Raw genomic sequence first — 18,748 nt, 5'->3', positions numbered from 1 at the left:
CAGACAGCACATACTATAAGAAACTGATCAAAGACCCCACCAAGGAATACACTGCCAAACTGAGGAAGTTGATCAGATCTGTCCCAGAGGAACAGCAAAAAGGATTGGAAACGTTCATACCCACCAATCCCAACATAGGGACATTCTACATGCTTCCGAAAATCCACAAACCAGGGAACCCAGGCAGACCTATAATAACAGGTATGGACACACTAACCGAACCAATTTCAGGCTTAGTGGAAAATATTTTAAAACCCTTTGTTAAAAACACTAGGAGCTTCATACAAGACACCACTGACTTCCTTAACAAACTCAGTCAAATTACAAACTTGCCTGCCAATTCTATACTTGTAACCATGGATGTGGAATCTCTATACACCAACATCCCACACGTAGATGGAATTGAGGCCTGCTCTCTGTTCCTCTCAGAACATACTCATAACCAGAAATACAGTCCTCAAACCATTACTAAACTCATAGAATTCATCCTCACACACAACTACTTCAGTTTCAACAACAATATATATCTGCAAACCATGGGCACTGCCATGGGGACGAGAATGGCACCACAATATGCCAATCTATTTATGGCTGACCTGGAACAACGATTCTTGGAAACACAACTTCACAAACCCTACAAATATTATCGCTACATTGATGATATTTTCATTGTCTGGACGGACGGAAAAGAAAACCTCAGAGAGTTCCATAACGCATTTAATAGATTTCACCCATCTATCAAACTCAAAATGGACTTCTCCACAGAAAGTGTAAACTTCTTGGATACAACTGTCACAATAAACAAGGACACACTACATACATCCCTATACAGAAAACCCACAGACCGATCCAACTACCTGCACAAATCCAGCTTCCATCCATCCCACACAAAGCAAGGCATCATCCATAGCCAAGCCACCAGGTACCACCGCATCTGCTCCAACACTGATGACAGAGACATGCATCTAAAAACACTGTCTGAGACACTCAAACAAAAGGGATACAAACCTAGGATCATCAATAAGAAAATTAACTCTGCTCTACAAACACCACGTGAACACCTGTTGCAATACACAGACAAACAAACATCCTCACGCATACCTCTAGTAGCCACATACAATCCTGCCCTAGAAGAAATCCGAAAAATCATCAAGGATCTGCAGCCAATGCTAGCGGAGGATGTGGTGTTAAAAGAAATTTTCCCTGAACCCCCCATCTTGGCCTTCAGACAACCAGCTAATCTCAAACAAAAGCTGGTGAGTAGCAAACTACATACTGAAACTACACACACAGATAATGGAAGCAAACCATGCAACAACGCCAGATGCAAACTTTGCCAACACATCTGTACCAGCAACACAGCCACCCACAACAACAAGACATACAAGATTACAGGATCATACTCATGCACTTCACAAAATGTTGTATACATGATTCAATGCACCAAATGTACTATAGGGTGTTACATCGGTGAAACCTGCCAGCAACTCAATAAAAGGATGAATCTGCACAGATACTCCATCAATCATCATGATGAAGAAAACCTTTGCACTCCAGTTGGGCACCACTTCACCCAAACCGGTCACTCCATACATGACCTTAAAATCAAAACACTGAGAGGTCATTTCAAAAACACCCAAGAAAGAAAGACATTTGAAGCCAAAATGATACATTTTTATGATTGTAAAAACAGAGGACTTAATGTGGATTTGAGCTTCTTAGCACACTATCAAAACTTCCTATAACCTGTGTTTTTTTTTTTTCTCTCTTCTTCTCTCTCTCCTACATGCTCACCCCTGCTCCCCCTCTAGCCTTATCTGTGCAGTATATGCCACTATTTACTATTTACGACCCTCTTAGTTTTTTGTCTGCAAATTCTCTACCATGTTGTTTTAACCCCTGTTTTAACCCTGTATCAGAACATGTACTGGTCAGTTTTAAACTGTGTTTTTCACTTGCTTGGTCAGAAATGCTTTTGACTTGATAAAGGGAGGACTCCCGAAAGCTCGTCTATTATTTTAAATACTGTTAGTCCAATAAAAAAGGTATTACAAGATTCTGCAACATTCTGGTTTTTTGCATTCTTACATTGCTCCCAAAAGACATACTCAGTGTGCCGATGCACTTAATTCCCATTGAATCCTGCATTTGCATGTATCATTTAAAGCACAAATCAAGATGGTTATATGTCTCCATGGAAGGTACATTCAGTTCTTAGGTTCCATTATTGGTTATTTTACAATAAGACCTTCTTATATATACCAGACATGTTTCCTCCATTAAAGCAGCTTTGTCATTCTTTCCAAATATTTAATTTTACAGATATGAGCCTGCTATTCCATCTGAGACATCGGAGGTCCTGAAAGCTCCTTTAAATATGTTAACCCAATAAAAGGTATCAATTTAGACTAAAGGGTCCATTTTCTCTTGAGCTATATCTGTTTTTATTATTACAATTCAATATGCTGCTTAAAGCCTCATAGGGCCACACTGGGGATTAAAATTGGCCCTGGTACTTTAAGGCCGGCTGCCAATAAATGACGTACTTGCAGCTGCCCTATATACAAGGATGCATGCCGCCCATGTATATTGCCGGCATGCACACACTTGCAAGATAAGCTCACTAGGGTTGGGCTGTCATAATGCAAAGCAAAGTAAAGGAGGCAAACTTTATCCTTAAAATAAATAAATAATTTTTCCCCCTAATATAAATTTGTAATATATTTTCAGACCCAGTGTAATGGTGGCTTAAAAAAGTATTATTTATGTTGTTTAATAAATACCGTATATTTTAATGTAATATGTCCTATAGTGCTTTAGAATTAAATTTCAGTTAAGCCCTAAAGGTGAACTATTGAACCAACCTGGATTTTTAGCACTAATCTGTACATTCATCTCAGGGCTTAGGTTTCTGTTTGGAGAGCTAGACTGGGTTCTTTTCTTTTTGACTATATACTGGAAATTATATTTCAAGTTTGATCATGTACATGATCAAAATGCTTCACAATGAAAAATAGCATGCAGAGAAAAAAAAAGTATTATTTTTCCCTCTTCATTAAAACCTTTAAAGCAAAGTAGGAAAAAAAAAACACCTGAAAGTAAGTGGATGTGTTTTTTAAATGTATTATATTGCTATATATTTTTATTTAATCAATGTATTATTCTTTTAATGTCCAGGAAATTATCATACTCCTGTCTACCATAATGAAAGCCATGTTACACATTAAAATAATTTAATTTGCTTGGTCAGTTGACTGTATAGGCACTCATTAACTAAAGCATTTGTGCTACATTTTATATTTTTTCAAAAACAATATAAAATGAAAACAAAGTTTTATATGCCCAGGGGTTGAAAAAACTCTAAATAAAACTGAGTATACTGAATGATAGTTGGAATGATGGTACATTTCTATTTCCCTTCTGCACATGATTGTAAGCTTTTTTGATCCAGGCCATCCTCATCTGTTGTTTCTATAAGTCAAATTATTATGTTATATACGATTTATGTCCTGTACAGCGCTACGGAATATCACGGTAATATATAAAACAATAAATAATAATTATAATTCCAGATGTCATCCTATTTAACTAAGCACAAAAGTATGTATTATGGGCAATAAATATAACGTGGGTAAATATCATGCCCTATGACGTGGAGTCAAGCATCTACAAAGGCTCGCTTGTCTTAGACTGTATGGGGCAGGTACTGCCTTAATTAATATATTCATACCTATTGGCATACCTGGGACCTCCCCGGGTTTGCCTGGAGATTGCCGGGTGAAGCTTCTAGGGTTCTCCGGGTCAAGACCTGAATCCTGCGGGTCGGGGGAGCAGGGTCTTGATACGCATGTCCCGGGCAAATACGGTATATACATATGTGCCTCGGACCTCTACTTTTGGTTGACTGCTGTGTCTTTGGGGCAGAGGCAGACTGCCCCCACACATTTAAAGAAAACAATATATATTGGTACTGATCAGACATGGGGCAATTAGAAATGTCAATTGGCTAGTAAGTTTTGCAATCACTCACAATCGATTCAATAGACTCTTTCTCCCTGTATAGACTGATGAGACTGGTGGAAAAAAATAAAAAGTTTTTGTTTTAATAAGTAGCTATTTCTTTATGAAAAAGTTCCAGGAAAGATACTGGAAGCCACACATGTATGAAAAAAAGATCATTTGTTCATTCAGCCGACAAAGACCCAGAATGATGGAAGGTGACTCAGGACTGACATTAAAGCTTGTATATATGTATTAAATATCTGGTGTTAAGTCAAGAATCTTATGTGACCTATTATACCGAGCCACCATGATCCATGTAATGCTGCCACTTGTCCAACAGCACAAACACACAGATGTGTGATGTAAATCCAAGTAACATATTAACTCTTGCTATGCCTGTTCATAAACAAAAACAAATCATATATGTGGGACCTATTTCCTGTGTCATATCGCACAACTGAGGGCACTGGAGTAATAGGGAACAATGTACAAGGTGGAACAAATGGACCTGCATGAGTGACAGCATGTGACGTTCTGTGTCTAATTTTTTTCTGTAATGATGTCATGTTAGAAGTAAACATAAGAACATCCAGTAGGGGGCGCTTCACCATTTAGTCCTTGTGTTCTGCAAAGAAGTTGTAACATTTTTCTTCAAATGTTTAACTTTTTTGCTCAACAGAAAAATATATTTAAAAAAAAAAAGCAGATTATTATGAGTACTAAATTATATTTATTGTTTGTGTATTCTGTGATGGATTTTTTTTCTTGAAGAATTGCAAAATGACTATAAAATACTTTCGCACTTGCTTCTTGGCACAAAGCCAGACAACCCAACCTGAGTGTAAGGAGGGTGGAAAGGTATAGAAAAGATTGTGAAATTGAGTTGTATACATTATCACAATTCTTTTAACCCTCTGGATGCTAGAAAGGAGTGAAATTCACTGCAAATCCTCCAGCAATTTTCAAGACGATCTCAAGATAGACTAAAAGGATACATACTAAAGCTGTAATATGTTTATCGCATATTATTTTTCTGGTTAAAAAACACATCTTAGTAATATCTATAAATATACATATTGCTACATGTTGCAGTTACATTTCCACCAACCTAGGCATTAAACATTAACACCCTCTCATAGTCCTTTAGCTCACCTTTCCTAGTCCCTGTCCTGCGATACTAGTGTGGCTGGCTGCTCCGTCCCTAACAGCTGCACTTTTACCTCTTGTGTAACACACCTTAACTCCCTCTAGATTGTAAGCTCTTGAGCAAGGGCTCTCCTCACCTGTTGTTTCTGTAAGTCAAATTGTTATATACTACTTGTTATATCCTGTCTACCCATTGAACAGCGCAGCGGAATATGATGGCGCTATATAAAACAATAAATAATAATAAATAAAAATAATCATGGGCTGGCCAGCGGTCAGATTACATGCAGCAATGTCTGAAGGAGGAAATAATCTTGCCTATGGGTACCTTTGGGGCATTTAATACATTCTTTGCCCCAAGCCTCACGCCTATCCACTGTCCAGAACTTTAGTGATCGTTTAGAGTCACGCTGCGTGTGCATTGGGCTTTCAGACCGCGCACGGTTCACTATCCCGTTCATTCTGTGAGTGCAGTTCTATGCCTATGGGCTGCCGGGCGAGCGCGTCCCCAGCACTGGGGTGACCGGGTCAGGCTGCAGCGGAGGGGGTGTGTCATCCCCAGTGCGCTCCCTCAGTACAGAGGCACGGGGCCAGGAGCTGGCTGCAGCTTTGTTTTCCAGCAGCCCCGGGGAAACGGAGGGGAGCCGAGTGTATGGATCGTGGGTCTCGGGGAGAGAGAGTCTGAGCGAGAACCTTGCGGGGGCCACCTCTTCTCTGAGGATGGCGCAGCCGGTCAGAAGCCCGCTGGGCACAGCGTGGAGCTCTAGGAGGAGCTCAGGGGGGCTGAAGCGTGTCTGCTCCCTGCGCTCCGCGGCGCTTTGGGCTTTTGTGGTTTTGGCTTTCACGCCGGATGGGGTCTGCGGCCAGGAATGGGCAGGTGCAGGCACAGGATTCAGTCTTCACCCCCCTTACTTTAACCTGGCCCAAGGAGCCAAGATCCAGGCTACGGCAACCTGCGGAGAGGAGGAGAGGGGCCCCCGGCCGGGGATTTCCCAGCCCAGAACGGATCTGTACTGTAAGCTGGTGGGAGGACCCGCTGTCTTCACCGACTCGGGGCACACTATCCAGGTACGTAAAGCGGCCACCCAGGACCCTGACATTCCTTTAGCATGATGCTCGGCGAGCAACTTGTGTCCTAAACCGCTCCTGGAGGACTCTTGTCCTGTCAACCGGCTCACTGATATATGCTCATAAAACTGCAAGGAACACAGAATTTCTGTCATTTGTTCACCTAGTACAGCGCTTTATGACATGTGCTTACTATTTATACGTCTTCCTATAGACCTTATAGAATTTTCTGCTGTAGTCATAAAAGTAGACAAATGATATACCGGTTTATTTCCAATACATCTATCATATGTGCTTTATGAATAGTGCCTGCATATACTACATTATCTATCTGTCTGTCTAACCCCTATGGAAATATGTTTGGAGACAGGAACTTTTACTGAAAATAGCATAAACCTCTCTTTGCCCAGTGATGTTATCTGAAGACAGAAAACATCACTTAAATATGGTGTCTATCTGCTATCTGTCTATGTGACCAAAAGTACTTGGACACCTGACTATCACACCTATATGAGCTGGTTGGAATTTTCATCCAGTAGAGAATTTGTGACGTCAGGCGCTGATGTTGGACAAAAAGGCCTGGGTCGCAATCCCTGTTCCAGTACATCCCAAAGGTGTTCGAGGGGGTTGAGGTCAGGGCTAAGTGGATGTCTTTATGGACCTTGCTTTGTCACTGGGGCATAGTGATGGGACAGGGATGAGGTTTAGAATGAAAATGGTGGAGGATCATGAGTGAGAGAACATTTGGGGAAAAGCCATATCATTATTGGAAAGAACAGAAGGAGGAGAAATAGGGGTGAACCCAAAGTGTGATTGCGAGAAGATCTGGACCAGCTTGTGTAAGCAGAAGTCTAGGCAGGCAGGATGCTTTTTTGTTGGGGATGCTACACTGATGAAATTTTACTTGGTACCATGACCAGGAAGCCAGTAGACAAACACAGTAGATTACAATCCACATATCGCCACTGTATTCTTAGTAATTGCCTCTAATTATGCGTTACCCTCTTCTGCACTGGCCTTACAAGATAACAAGAGCTGGCTGTACTAAAGGCAGTACTTTCACTAAAGGGAGAGTTGTGGTTTCAACTTCCTCACTTCATTATTCATTATGAAGGGCTGATGCTGGCAAGTTTCTCCCGCAGTATTATGTGTAAATCAGTATGTACAGTAAGGAGACTTTGAATACATCTTATTGATTTAACTATGCATTATGCACCCATGTGGTATACTCCCCATCATTCAACTCTAGAACTGGCTTGGCCAGAGTTGTAGGAGGACTTTCGAGAACCCCTGTCCGGATGCACAGAAAGTGCTCCCATTGATTTCGGCGGAAGCAATTTTTTACTGCCACTGATTAGCTGCTTCAAGCAGATCAGTAGCAGGGACTGCTTAGAACATGCTTTGGAAGACCTGCTTCTCCTATACATAAGTACTTTCATTAAAACAAAGAATATCACAAAGTACTTTAATACGCATTCTTGACTGACCCTTTAATTCATAGTGAGGTCAGTTAGTTGAAACAGTAACTTGCCTGCAAACTACTGCTTTAGTGAATGCCCCTGCCAGGCCCCTCTTAGCATTAAAAATGGTGCACGTGTTCACGTTTTAGTGCCAGAACCGTGAAACCTGTCCAGGATTTCCATTCCATTTTTTGTCACACAGCCTGTTCCAGTGCTCTGTATTTCACATTTAGTTTATTGCAAGACTTTTAATGTGTTGGCAGTGAATATTTTTTTAGCTACCTAAACAAATCAGCCTTAATAAATATATTCAGTTACTGGAAAAGTAAAAAAAAACAACTGTAAAAGTGGTAGTATTTGTACATTGTAAAAATATGTTAAAGAATGGTATTATTTCTCTGATCACAGAAATACAGAATGCCAGGTCCTCCTCTGAAAAAAGAGAGAGATTAAGGAGGAAAAGCTATTTCTCACTTGTGTTTCACAACCTTACTCCATGTAACGCTGCAAACTTACACATCACATACAACAATGTGTTTATAATAAGGGTCTTTTAATGAAAAGCTATTTGTAATTAATGAACAATTTTGAAGGAATTAAAGAGCTAGCTTAGACAAACCCCACTATATGAAAATTACTAATACTTAAGAAACTCTTGAGCTACTCACCTATTAAAATTAAATAATCTATATCTATACGTAGAATTATCGGGTATTAGAAAGGTACTACGTTGAATTATTCTCAACGTACCACAATATTTTTATTAAAACCCATCATCACTGAAGAGTCAATTCACATAATTTAATTGTCTAGAAAGTTAATCAGGACTTCCATATAATTCTTAAAATAAAAGTCAACAAATATATGAGTTTCACCACGAGACAATTGAATTACATGAATTGATTTTTGATTGAAATATTTTTCTACGTTGAATAAATTACAAAGTTTATTTCATTTATATTATTTCAATTAACATGCGAGTAGCTCAGAGTTTCTTCCAATGCTTTTACTAATTAAATATATATATATATATATATATATATATATATATCATTTTATTGTTTTAAGTTGTATTTCTTTCTGGGGATTAGTGGTGCTCAACAGGCTCATAAAACTGTCATTCTCTAACAATGTAACCCTATCAGTAACCCATGAGTTTAATCCTGCAGACCCCTAATTTATATTATATTCCCTGCAGGGTCAAGGGCATCAATGTTAGAAAACATGGAATGGATCACTTATATGGTTAAGAAAAATGATGTACATGTTCATTTGCACGTTATAGTGCATGTCCTTCCTGTATTTGTGGTTGCACACATACAACGCAAGGGAATTTAGGCCATAGAGCATTAAGGGCCACCAACCTACAAATGGCAGGGAAACCAAGCCCTCCATGCACTGGCCCTGTCCATGGTACTGACTTGATGGTATATGCAAGGGTTCTGCCAATGGCCCATGTAGCCCAACGGGTATATTTTGCTGTAGGTGGAACATATGTGAATATCTTTAATCGGGAGCTGGATTGGGAATTGATGGATTTATCGAAGGAAGATCTTTGTCATATGAAGAAGGTGGTTCAGCCACTAGGTTTAGTTACTTGTTTTATTATACGAGAGCTAATCAGCTCTACCCCATATAAGCATAGGGAGTAATGTCTGGAGAAGTATACAAGGTAGAGGCAATCACCTACTCTAAGGGGTAGCAATACTACCTCTAATGAAAGTATTCTTTGAATAATCATGATAATTACATCAGTCTGGCGTAGCAAATCTAAAATGAATATTGCTCAATACATCAACTTTCCAAAATTTATAGATTTCAAAAACCGATTGAATTAAAATAACTTAGCAATGTAAAACATATTTTCCAAAAGATTGAAGCTTGTTTTAACATGTATTATTTAGTGACATAGTTATCCCAGATTCCTGGCAAAGTTTGACTCTTTTTTTTTTTCTACACATTACAACATTTATAAAGTTATTGGACCATATTTGTCAAAACAAATTAAATAGATACTCTATTTAAAGAGAATAGTTATGCAAATAGCAAATTAAACACGATCATTACATTGTGATAATGGTAAATATATTGCTGTTACGTATTCCAGGTCTACATTGGCATTAATTATTCCCTTAGATATAATTTGGAGTCCCACAAAGAACTCTGTGCATGTGTAAATTTGGACACAACGACTATTGACAGCATTAAGTTTATGTAGTCTTTCCGACAGACCCCCTACCAATCTCCCCTAAGCCCATTTTCCAAACTAGGGACCACTGAAACTAAGTTTCTTCAACAGTTACAAGGATCACTAAACAGAATGCCCAAGCTATAGGTAGTTTTAATTAATTCATTTAGTTATGCTATAATGGGAACATTCCCCTTTAAGTTATTTCGGATTTCCTTTTGAAATACAGCCACCCTCGCAGAGTCACTAGATAAATAAATTGAGTAATGCAGGTGTAATTACTTATTTGTCATTGTTTGCTTGAAGTGTCTAAACCCTAACACTCAGTAATCTTATTACGCTTAACACAGACACATGTCCTTTTCTGCTAGAGTGGAAAACTAAGTAAAATGCCAATTTTTCATCATGGTAGGGTTTAGAGATAAGTTCCCTCACCTTCAATTATACCTGGAAGGTATGATGATTATGATATTCAGGCCTGTTTTATTAGGTCTTAATAACTATGCAAACATACTTGATTACATACTTCCCTGGATATTTGTATTCTCTGCATTATCTTTGAAGAATATTGTTTTTTGTTTTTTTTCTTCAGGCACTCACTTTTACATTTCTTTATTTTCTTTTCTCGCCAGGGGCAGTTTTGCGATCATTGCAATTCAGCAGATCCCAATAAAGCTCATCCGATTTCTAATGCCATTGATGGAACAGAGAAGTGGTGGCAAAGTCCTCCATTATCATTGGGCTTACATTACAATGAAGTTAACGTTACTGTTGATCTTGGGCAGGTGAGTATGTGGATAATGGATACACTACTGGTGTTAATGCCAGTCTTTACAAATGGGTTCATGTAAAATTCATATTGGATTTGCAGTTTACTGCATAGTTATTTGAGTAAGAAGGTGATGTTTCTGTCTCATTTTTATCCTCTCCATGCCTGTAAGTATCTACTTCAGAGCAGAAAATTCTTAAGTATGCTTCTCACACATTCACTGCAGCCCTACCATTGAAGTGAGTTGGAGTACCTGCACCCCAAATTTACCTGCGTGACCTATAATCAGGCCTTTTCCCAATTTACAAAAACATTCAAATAAGAAAATATATCATATATCTGAGCATAAGTGGCTGATAGTTGGAAGTTTTCAACCTGGAGTTTGTGAAATTCAGGATGAACCTCTGATTGTAGGATCTTCATGTCCTTCACCATTTACTGGAATGGAAGCATTGTATTGGCAGACCACCTTTATATCTTTTATATTTAGAGCAGGCCCATCTGGCACACCAGGCCATGGCAGCCAACAGATGAATATGCCCAACGGCCAACAGATGGATATGCCCTGCCACATGCTGTGTGAGCATAAAAACATAGCATGTAGCTGCAAGTATCTAGCCGTCGGTCGCACCTATATCTTCACGAGGCCACTGGACTTTAAGTCCTGGGAATTCCTTGTGATTGCCAGTCCAGTCCCGATTTAGAGTACATTGGAATCCCTGGTGCATTATTAGAAAGAAATGTAACAAAAAAAAATAAAAAAATAAAATAACTCCAGCTCACCATTCAGATGTATGAGCTTTAATGTAATACAAATGATCTAATCCAATGTATTTTACTATAGACAATTTGAGTATTATGCCTTCTGTGGTTACTGGAGTTTTGTCTCATTTTCCTCCTCATCTGGGCTGCCTCTGCTGTAACCGGGAAGCATTACTATGTAAACCTTTCAGCATAAATGTGTGACTGTGCTACTCCAATAGATTTCTGCTCTGCTGTCATTGACTAGAATGGAAGTTTTGCTGTGCATATGCAGGAAGCATACTGCAGTATTCTCTCTGGTTTAAAAAATAACTTTAATAACTAAAAAATGGCTGTATCTATTTGCACTTCAGGGCTGGAGTTCTTTCTTAACCCCTTAATGACAAAGCCCGTATATGTACGGCTCAAAATGCATTGTTTTCAATGGGTTTAGGGACTGCCCATTGCCCTTAAGGGGTTAAGGAACACTCATCTTGACACCCAAAATGTTGTGGGCACCACCCGGTCTGTGGAATACAGGCTGATTATGACTGTTCTGCATGCATTGTGGAAATCCATTTATTGATTGAGTGCCACTGCACTTTACCTAAGAACATTCATCACTGTCATCTCACCCATAAAAAGTTAGCTATACACTTGAAAATTGCCTTCAACACTAACATAGTCACAACCGCACATTTTTGTTATTGTTTATGACTGTGTATTGGTTGCTAGGCTGTGCTTTTTCTTTGCTATGTTTCATTCTTTAATGTTGGAGCTTTGTGAAGCTATTTATTGACCCTAGTACTTAGTACTTAGTACACCGTGCCGCATAGATAAGTTTTATATGCATGCCAATGCAGTTAGGCAGTGAAGTAAATGAACTTAGTACAGTTTTCAGTTTTTATTGCATGAATTATAGATATGTATGACTAAGACAAACAATGCGGATGCCATACTTATCTAATAGATCTAGAAGTCATTAGAATTATTTTGCGTTTATGTAGGGTGAGCCAGATCCGCAGATGGTTTATGTGGTCAGGCTTTAAAGAATGTATGATTGTTGACTGGAGTGTTCGTGCGATGCAATCCCATCTTTTTCGGAGCTAGATAGCTTCGGGTTCACAATAGTCATACTAGGCAAACTAGTGGAATGAGCATTTTCAAATATTGCTCTTTTACTGCTTTGTAGCACAACTACTATTTATGTGAATGTGCACAAAGCACGAAGTAACTGATGGATCAGATTAGACGTAATGTAACACATTTTTACTTTACTGAGAGGGTAGTAGATAAACAGAACAGATATGAAAGAGGCAAAAACATACTTAGTATGTACCAAATACCGTAAAACGAAATTAAATTGGATTGGATTATGATTTTTTCCAAATGTTACATTAATAAAGCCAGTCTAGTTCAAAGTGGTAAAATCGGTGCAATCAACAAGAATATTCCAATGTCAAAAGAACAATCTTCTCTCGCCCTTTCAAAGCAATAAATCCACTTAAGATCTCCTGTAGAGATATTGGTAAAATCTCATCACTCGCTGCAGGAACAATGAGCGAATGTCGGCAGAACAGAATGACAGCCTGTGAGTAGACAGTTCTGATGTCCCCTTAGAAAACAGCCTGTAACTTATAAAGTGCAAGCTACTTTCACACAAACTGGGCGCACTGTGAAAATAACTGGTTTCTTCAAGAGAAGCCAAAAGCTATGGTGGGTGTTTAGATTAAGATTTGGTTGTGTAATTATAAATCCTTACAGTAACCTATGACAAAGATCAATTTGAATCCCTGAGGCTCAATATTAACTATTGTGTGAATATTGCCTGTCTGGACTGTGCTTTTAGTGACTTTTCTGTATTAATTTGGTCTGGTGTTGTTGTAGGACATTGTTTTTGTGCTGCCTGCTAGCTCACTTTGTAAATCTAGAGTGGTATCTTTTGTTTAAAGGGGCACTCCTGGCATCATACACACTGAGTGTTCTCTTTAAATTAACTTTGGTTTTTCTCTTGCAAATGCATGGAGGGATTTAGCAGACCCCCTCATGCATTTGCCCTGGGTGAAAGTACATAACACTCACCTCCAGCCAGCTCCAGCACTAGCTAGATTGAGAGTTTCAGGGGGTCTAATGAGACCCCCAGTGTGCTTGTGCAGAAAGCACTCCTATTTATTTCAATAGGGTCACTTTACTGCCAGTGATGGTTTTTGCACTAAATGCGCACAGTAGAGACAGTAACATGCTGTAACCCTGGAGCTGCAGATCCTTCTAAAGGAAAGTGCTTTTTCAGGTAGAGAATGCATATGAAAGTACTTCCTAAATACTTTAATATGTATTCTGGGTTCATTGGGCTGTATGGGGTAATGGGATGGCCCTTTAAAGGTGTAAGTGCATTGCCTCCATCTGCCTCTTGAATTTCTTTTGATCTTTAAATATGGATTTACAGCTTACTCTTGTTCTGCCATAAATCAAATGTATCATTTTAGTGACATTTTCCTCAAGCCTTTATCAAATTCCACACATCTGCTTCTTGGAAGACTTGGCATAAATTTCAGACTCTAACTAAAACTGTAACAGTTCTATATAATCTCCGTCTTTATGGTCGGAAAGAGCCTAACATCGATCGACTTTATGGTAATTTTAACTATCTCAGCTACCTGTTTAGTTAAAGGGGCACTCCAGCCATCATATGTACTTTAATGCATATGAAAGGTGTGTAGTCCCATTTGCAAATGCATAGGGGGATTCTAAAGAATTTCTCCTACATTTGTTTCTATGCTGATTGATCCAAAAGAGAAACAAATGCTCATATAAAACAAAACTTCCCTTCTCTGCATATTTATGAAGAACAGAGAAGAAACAGTTGTTAGATGTCAAGGTCAAAATTATATATATATATATATATATACACTCACTGGCCACTTTGCTAGTACCAGGTTGGACCCCCTTTTGCCTTCGTGGCATACTTTCTACAAGGCGCTGGAAACATTCCTCAGAGATTTTGGTCCGTACAGACATGATGGCATCACGCAGTTGCTGCAGATTTGTCGGCTGCACATCCATGATGCGAATCTCCCGTTCCACCACATCCCAAAGGTGCTCTATTGTATTTAGGTCTGGTGACTGTGGAGGCCATTGGAGTACAGCGAACTCATTGTCATGTTCAAGAAACCAGTTTGAGATGATGGGGGCTTTGTGACATGGTGCATTATCCTGTTGGAAGTAGCCATTAGAAGATGGATACACTGTGATCATAAATGGATGGACACGGTCAGCAGCAATACTCAGATTGTACCACCACCAGCCTGAACTGTTGATAAAAGGCAGGATGGATCCATGCTTTCATGTTGTTGACGCCAAAGTCTGACCCTTCAAGATTTGATGTGTTGTGATTTCAGAGATGATATTCTGCATACCTTGGGTGTATCGAGTGGTTATTTGAGTTACTGTTGCCTTTCTGTTATCTCAAACCAGTCTGCCTATTCTCCTGTGACCTCGTCCACACAACTGCTGCTTACTGGATATTTTCTCTTTTTCTCTGTAAAAACTAGAGATGGTTGTGCGTGAAAATCCTAGTAGGTCAGCAGCTTCTGAAATACTCAGACCAACCTGTCTGACACCAACAACCATGCCACGTTCAAAATCACTTAAATCCCCTTTCTTCCACATTCTGATGCTCGGTTTGAACTTAAGCAAGTTGTCTTGACCACATCTACATGCCTAAATGCATTGAGTTGCTGCCATGTGATTGGCTGATTAGCTATTTTTGTTAACGAGCAATTGAACAGGTGAACCTAATAAAGTGGCCAGTGAGTGTATATACATATATATATAGATATATGTGTATATATATATATATATATAATATATAATAACAATTATAAATATCAATAAAAACCCTGTAAGTGTCATGTTGCTAAGGCGGCTCAAGAGTCTTTTTATTTTCAGGCGTTTTACAATGAACACTCAGAGCATTTGTGTGCGCTGACCAAATCTCACCTCGTAGGAGTGTAGTAAATGCATCTTCAGCAGTTGTAAAGGATTTACGGTCTGGCAGCAGGAGCCAGCTTGAAGTATAGGAACTGTGTGATTGTTGCTTGTCTTCTTATAAAAGCAAAGCTCAAGTAAGAACAAGAATCCTAACTGGGACATTTTGCTTTTATGGTTTTGGCTCAATGCCATCGCACTTCCAAGCAGAATGCTCCTGGGTATAGCAGCGTTCTAATGTCACTTTTTGACATGACTGCTGAATGCCACATTACCCAATGAATCAGTTTTCTCTGTTGTTCATACAAGTACCTCATTTGTATTAGTATGAAACAGTTGCTTTCTTTATAGTGGAATCGATGCAAACCAGCAAATATCTGCGCTAATTGCTGTGGGTCTTATAATTACCATGAAAACAGAAGAACACGTGAATGCGGTGAAATCAAACTGAATTACCCATGATCATGTTAAATGGAGCAAGGTGATAAAACAGGCTATTTAAGGATATTGTATATAATGGAGCAGGTGCGCATGGTGAGGTGACGTAATGGAGATACAACTAAAAAGGTGATCTGACACGCAAGATGTGTGACAACCATTTTTGCTTGCACCATTACTGCCAAAACCACATCTTGGGTGTATCGAGCCTTCATCAAGCACAAAACCATCAAACAGTTAATTAAGATACTGGCAAGCAGCAAGATATTTCCTCCACAAAATCCAGAGAGCTGCAAATTGATCTGCCCTAAAATCGTTATTTGAATATTGTCTCTGACACTACCGTATAATGTTGATAAGAAACATAGAAGTCAATTTTAATTTTTAAGAAAGAAAAAAAAATATTGTCTCACTTTCCCAAAGAAACTCGCATGGCTACTAAGGCCCCTGGTTTGGCTAGCAATTCATCAAGAAACAAAGGAGATCCTTTGGCTGGGTGTGCCACACTAAATCGCTTGCATTTATCAGCAAAGAGAACACAGTGTTTGTAAGTGAATTGCTGGTGGGTTTACCGAAATATTCAGACATTGAAAAAATAACAGTTGTTGCCGCTGACATTTACATCTATGTTAAGTATTTGTGGGGCTTCTTTAAACAATGTGTATACTTTTTTTTATTCACGTGTTCTTGCATTTCTGTCTCTAGCTGTTCCATGTTGCGTATGTCATCATCAAGTTTGCCAATTCCCCTCGGCCTGACCTTTGGGTGTTGGAACGATCTGTTGACTTTGGAAAAACATATACGCCTTGGCAATATTTTGCACGTAAGTATGTTTTATGTCGTGTTTACAGCGTATGAAAACTTAAAACGATTATAAAGGTAGATGTTTTTTAATGCAAGTATGCTATGGTGCAACCATCTGCCCTATGTGTATTTGATCCACCGGTAAATGTATAATAGCTTCTGTTGTGTGATAAAACTCTTCATCTAATACATGTCTTAGATAATCTACGTGTTGTAAAGCATATCCTACTCCATACACTTATCCTAGCCAACATAATCTATTCTGGCTTTAGATGGACCGCATGTATTCCTATGGATCACAGATAAAATACATCCCTCTGAGAAGAATGAGCGGGCTTTTGGGCGTACATCAACCTTTTAACATCAGTGATATTCATTTTTTATGTAATATTATTACTGTTGCTACCACATTGCCATATTGATATTATTATTTTGAATGGCCACCTTGTTATTGCTAGTATTATTGATACATAGCAATTCTTCATTCCAGAAGTTTGATTAGTCTTAGTTGGTGTCAAAGGGGATGTATAAGTTCAAGAAGGTGTTTCTCCCTATACTCCAATAGATGATACAGTTGCTATTGCCATAGTTTCCTGCCATGTTCCTTTTTTAAATTGATAGATACTTTCACCCACACTTCCAAAGTATTCTTTGCTTGACAATTTATTATTTGAGCTTGTACTACCTTTAAAGGTAGATTACCAGTTTACCAGACACTTGTTTATTCAAACTCCAGTAGTCTACTGGAATCCTTGGTCACCCATAAGGCTTTTTTGTTTGCCAGACTGGGGCTTTGAAGATTCTGACAGGTGGATGCATGCAACCATTTGCTGGATAGTGTAGTTTGCAGCCACGTGTATCCAGCAGGCTTAAAGTCCCTGGTCTGTCTTCTGGCTGGAGGTATCATATGTGACTCTGTAACGGCTAGGTGTTGTCTGTCCCATATCTTCATGACCCCCTGGCAATCAATATTGCTTTTAATTTACAGGAAGATCAAGTTTGGTATTACCACTAGGTTCCACTTAGCATTGCCCTGCACCGACTTAGAGCAAAAAGACACCCTATTATGTCATAACTAATTGTCCCCAAATTAGTGGTTTAAATACTGACTTTGAAACCAGGACCACCTGCGATAACACTTCTCACACTGTATGTCGTTCCAACTGCATTAGGGTCACTGTAGGTTGATTAGTGACCATCGTTTTTTTGGGATTGGGGATGGCAACTTCTGTTCCCCTTTCCTACTGCTGGCTAACTGGTGTCTGACTGCACCTGACATTTTGTTCTAGCATGCAAGTAGTGGCTTAATTGGGCCTTTCTTGGAAGTCAACCTGTGTCCAGTGCATCCATTAAATAATTCATGTTTGATACACACCTGCATCTTGTTCATGCTTTAGCAATGCACATATGTGGTGTATCCTTGTGTGGTGTCAAAGTTTCAGCTTAAGACTGTCATATTGGTTTGTCAGTGCTTGGTTATTCTGCTCCTGTTGAGTTTATCTGGTGTTCCCGACCACTGCCTGATTTCTGTGTTTAATGTCTGCTTGCTTCTGGACCCTGCCGATGTTGGCTGTGACCCTGACATTCGACTGGTGTTTATGTGTGCCACCTGCCCTGATCTAATGGATCATTAGTCTCTTATCTCTGGTGATATGATTCTGAGATTGGCGCGTAGGTGCAGACTTCAGTGCCCCCTTTACTAACACACGCACACATACTGACACCTAAACGTTCTCTAATACCTACCCCCTCTAACACCATACAATTACACAGACATACACACACTCCCTTTCCCATTTGGCACTAAACCACCCCTGACACTCTAACACCAAATGCTAACACACACTCACTATAATACCATACACTTACATATACACATGTTCCTCAACATCTTACTGTAACACACTCTAACACCACACACTAATACACAAGCATACATACTGTCCAACACCACTAACACATTGACTCTAACACTGTGTACTTACACATATTAATATACATACATATACATACACACACGCTCTCTCTCTCCCATTATCAGTGCAGCTCAAAAAGCTCTCTGTCCCTCTTACTTCATGCAGAGACCTGTCGTAATTGCAGCTTGCACTGTATGTGTAAGCCACAGAATAGCAGAATATGGAGCTC

The 18,748-nt window shown here is 39.2% G+C and overlaps 1 protein-coding gene across 1 annotated transcript in view; it reads left to right on the top strand.

The window, feature by feature from the left end:
- Positions 1-5,868: 5,868 nt before the first annotated feature.
- The window catches only part of LOC149287820 (laminin subunit alpha-3-like), a 99,509-nt gene continuing 86,629 nt past the window's right edge, over positions 5,869-18,748 (top strand). The window contains exons 1-3 of the mRNA XM_089492423.1: positions 5,869-6,216; positions 10,497-10,649; positions 16,505-16,622. Coding sequence (XP_089348549.1) covers positions 5,869-6,216; positions 10,497-10,649; positions 16,505-16,622 — 619 coding nt within the window. The remainder of the gene's footprint in view (positions 6,217-10,496; positions 10,650-16,504; positions 16,623-18,748) is intronic.

This window comes from Sceloporus occidentalis, unplaced genomic scaffold, assembly GCF_023333645.1.
Source record: "Sceloporus occidentalis isolate IW3139 unplaced genomic scaffold, rSceOcc1.0.p SCAF_56, whole genome shotgun sequence".
Taxonomy (NCBI): domain Eukaryota; kingdom Metazoa; phylum Chordata; class Lepidosauria; order Squamata; family Phrynosomatidae; genus Sceloporus; species Sceloporus occidentalis.
This window is presented reverse-complemented; position numbering and strand designations above follow the sequence as displayed.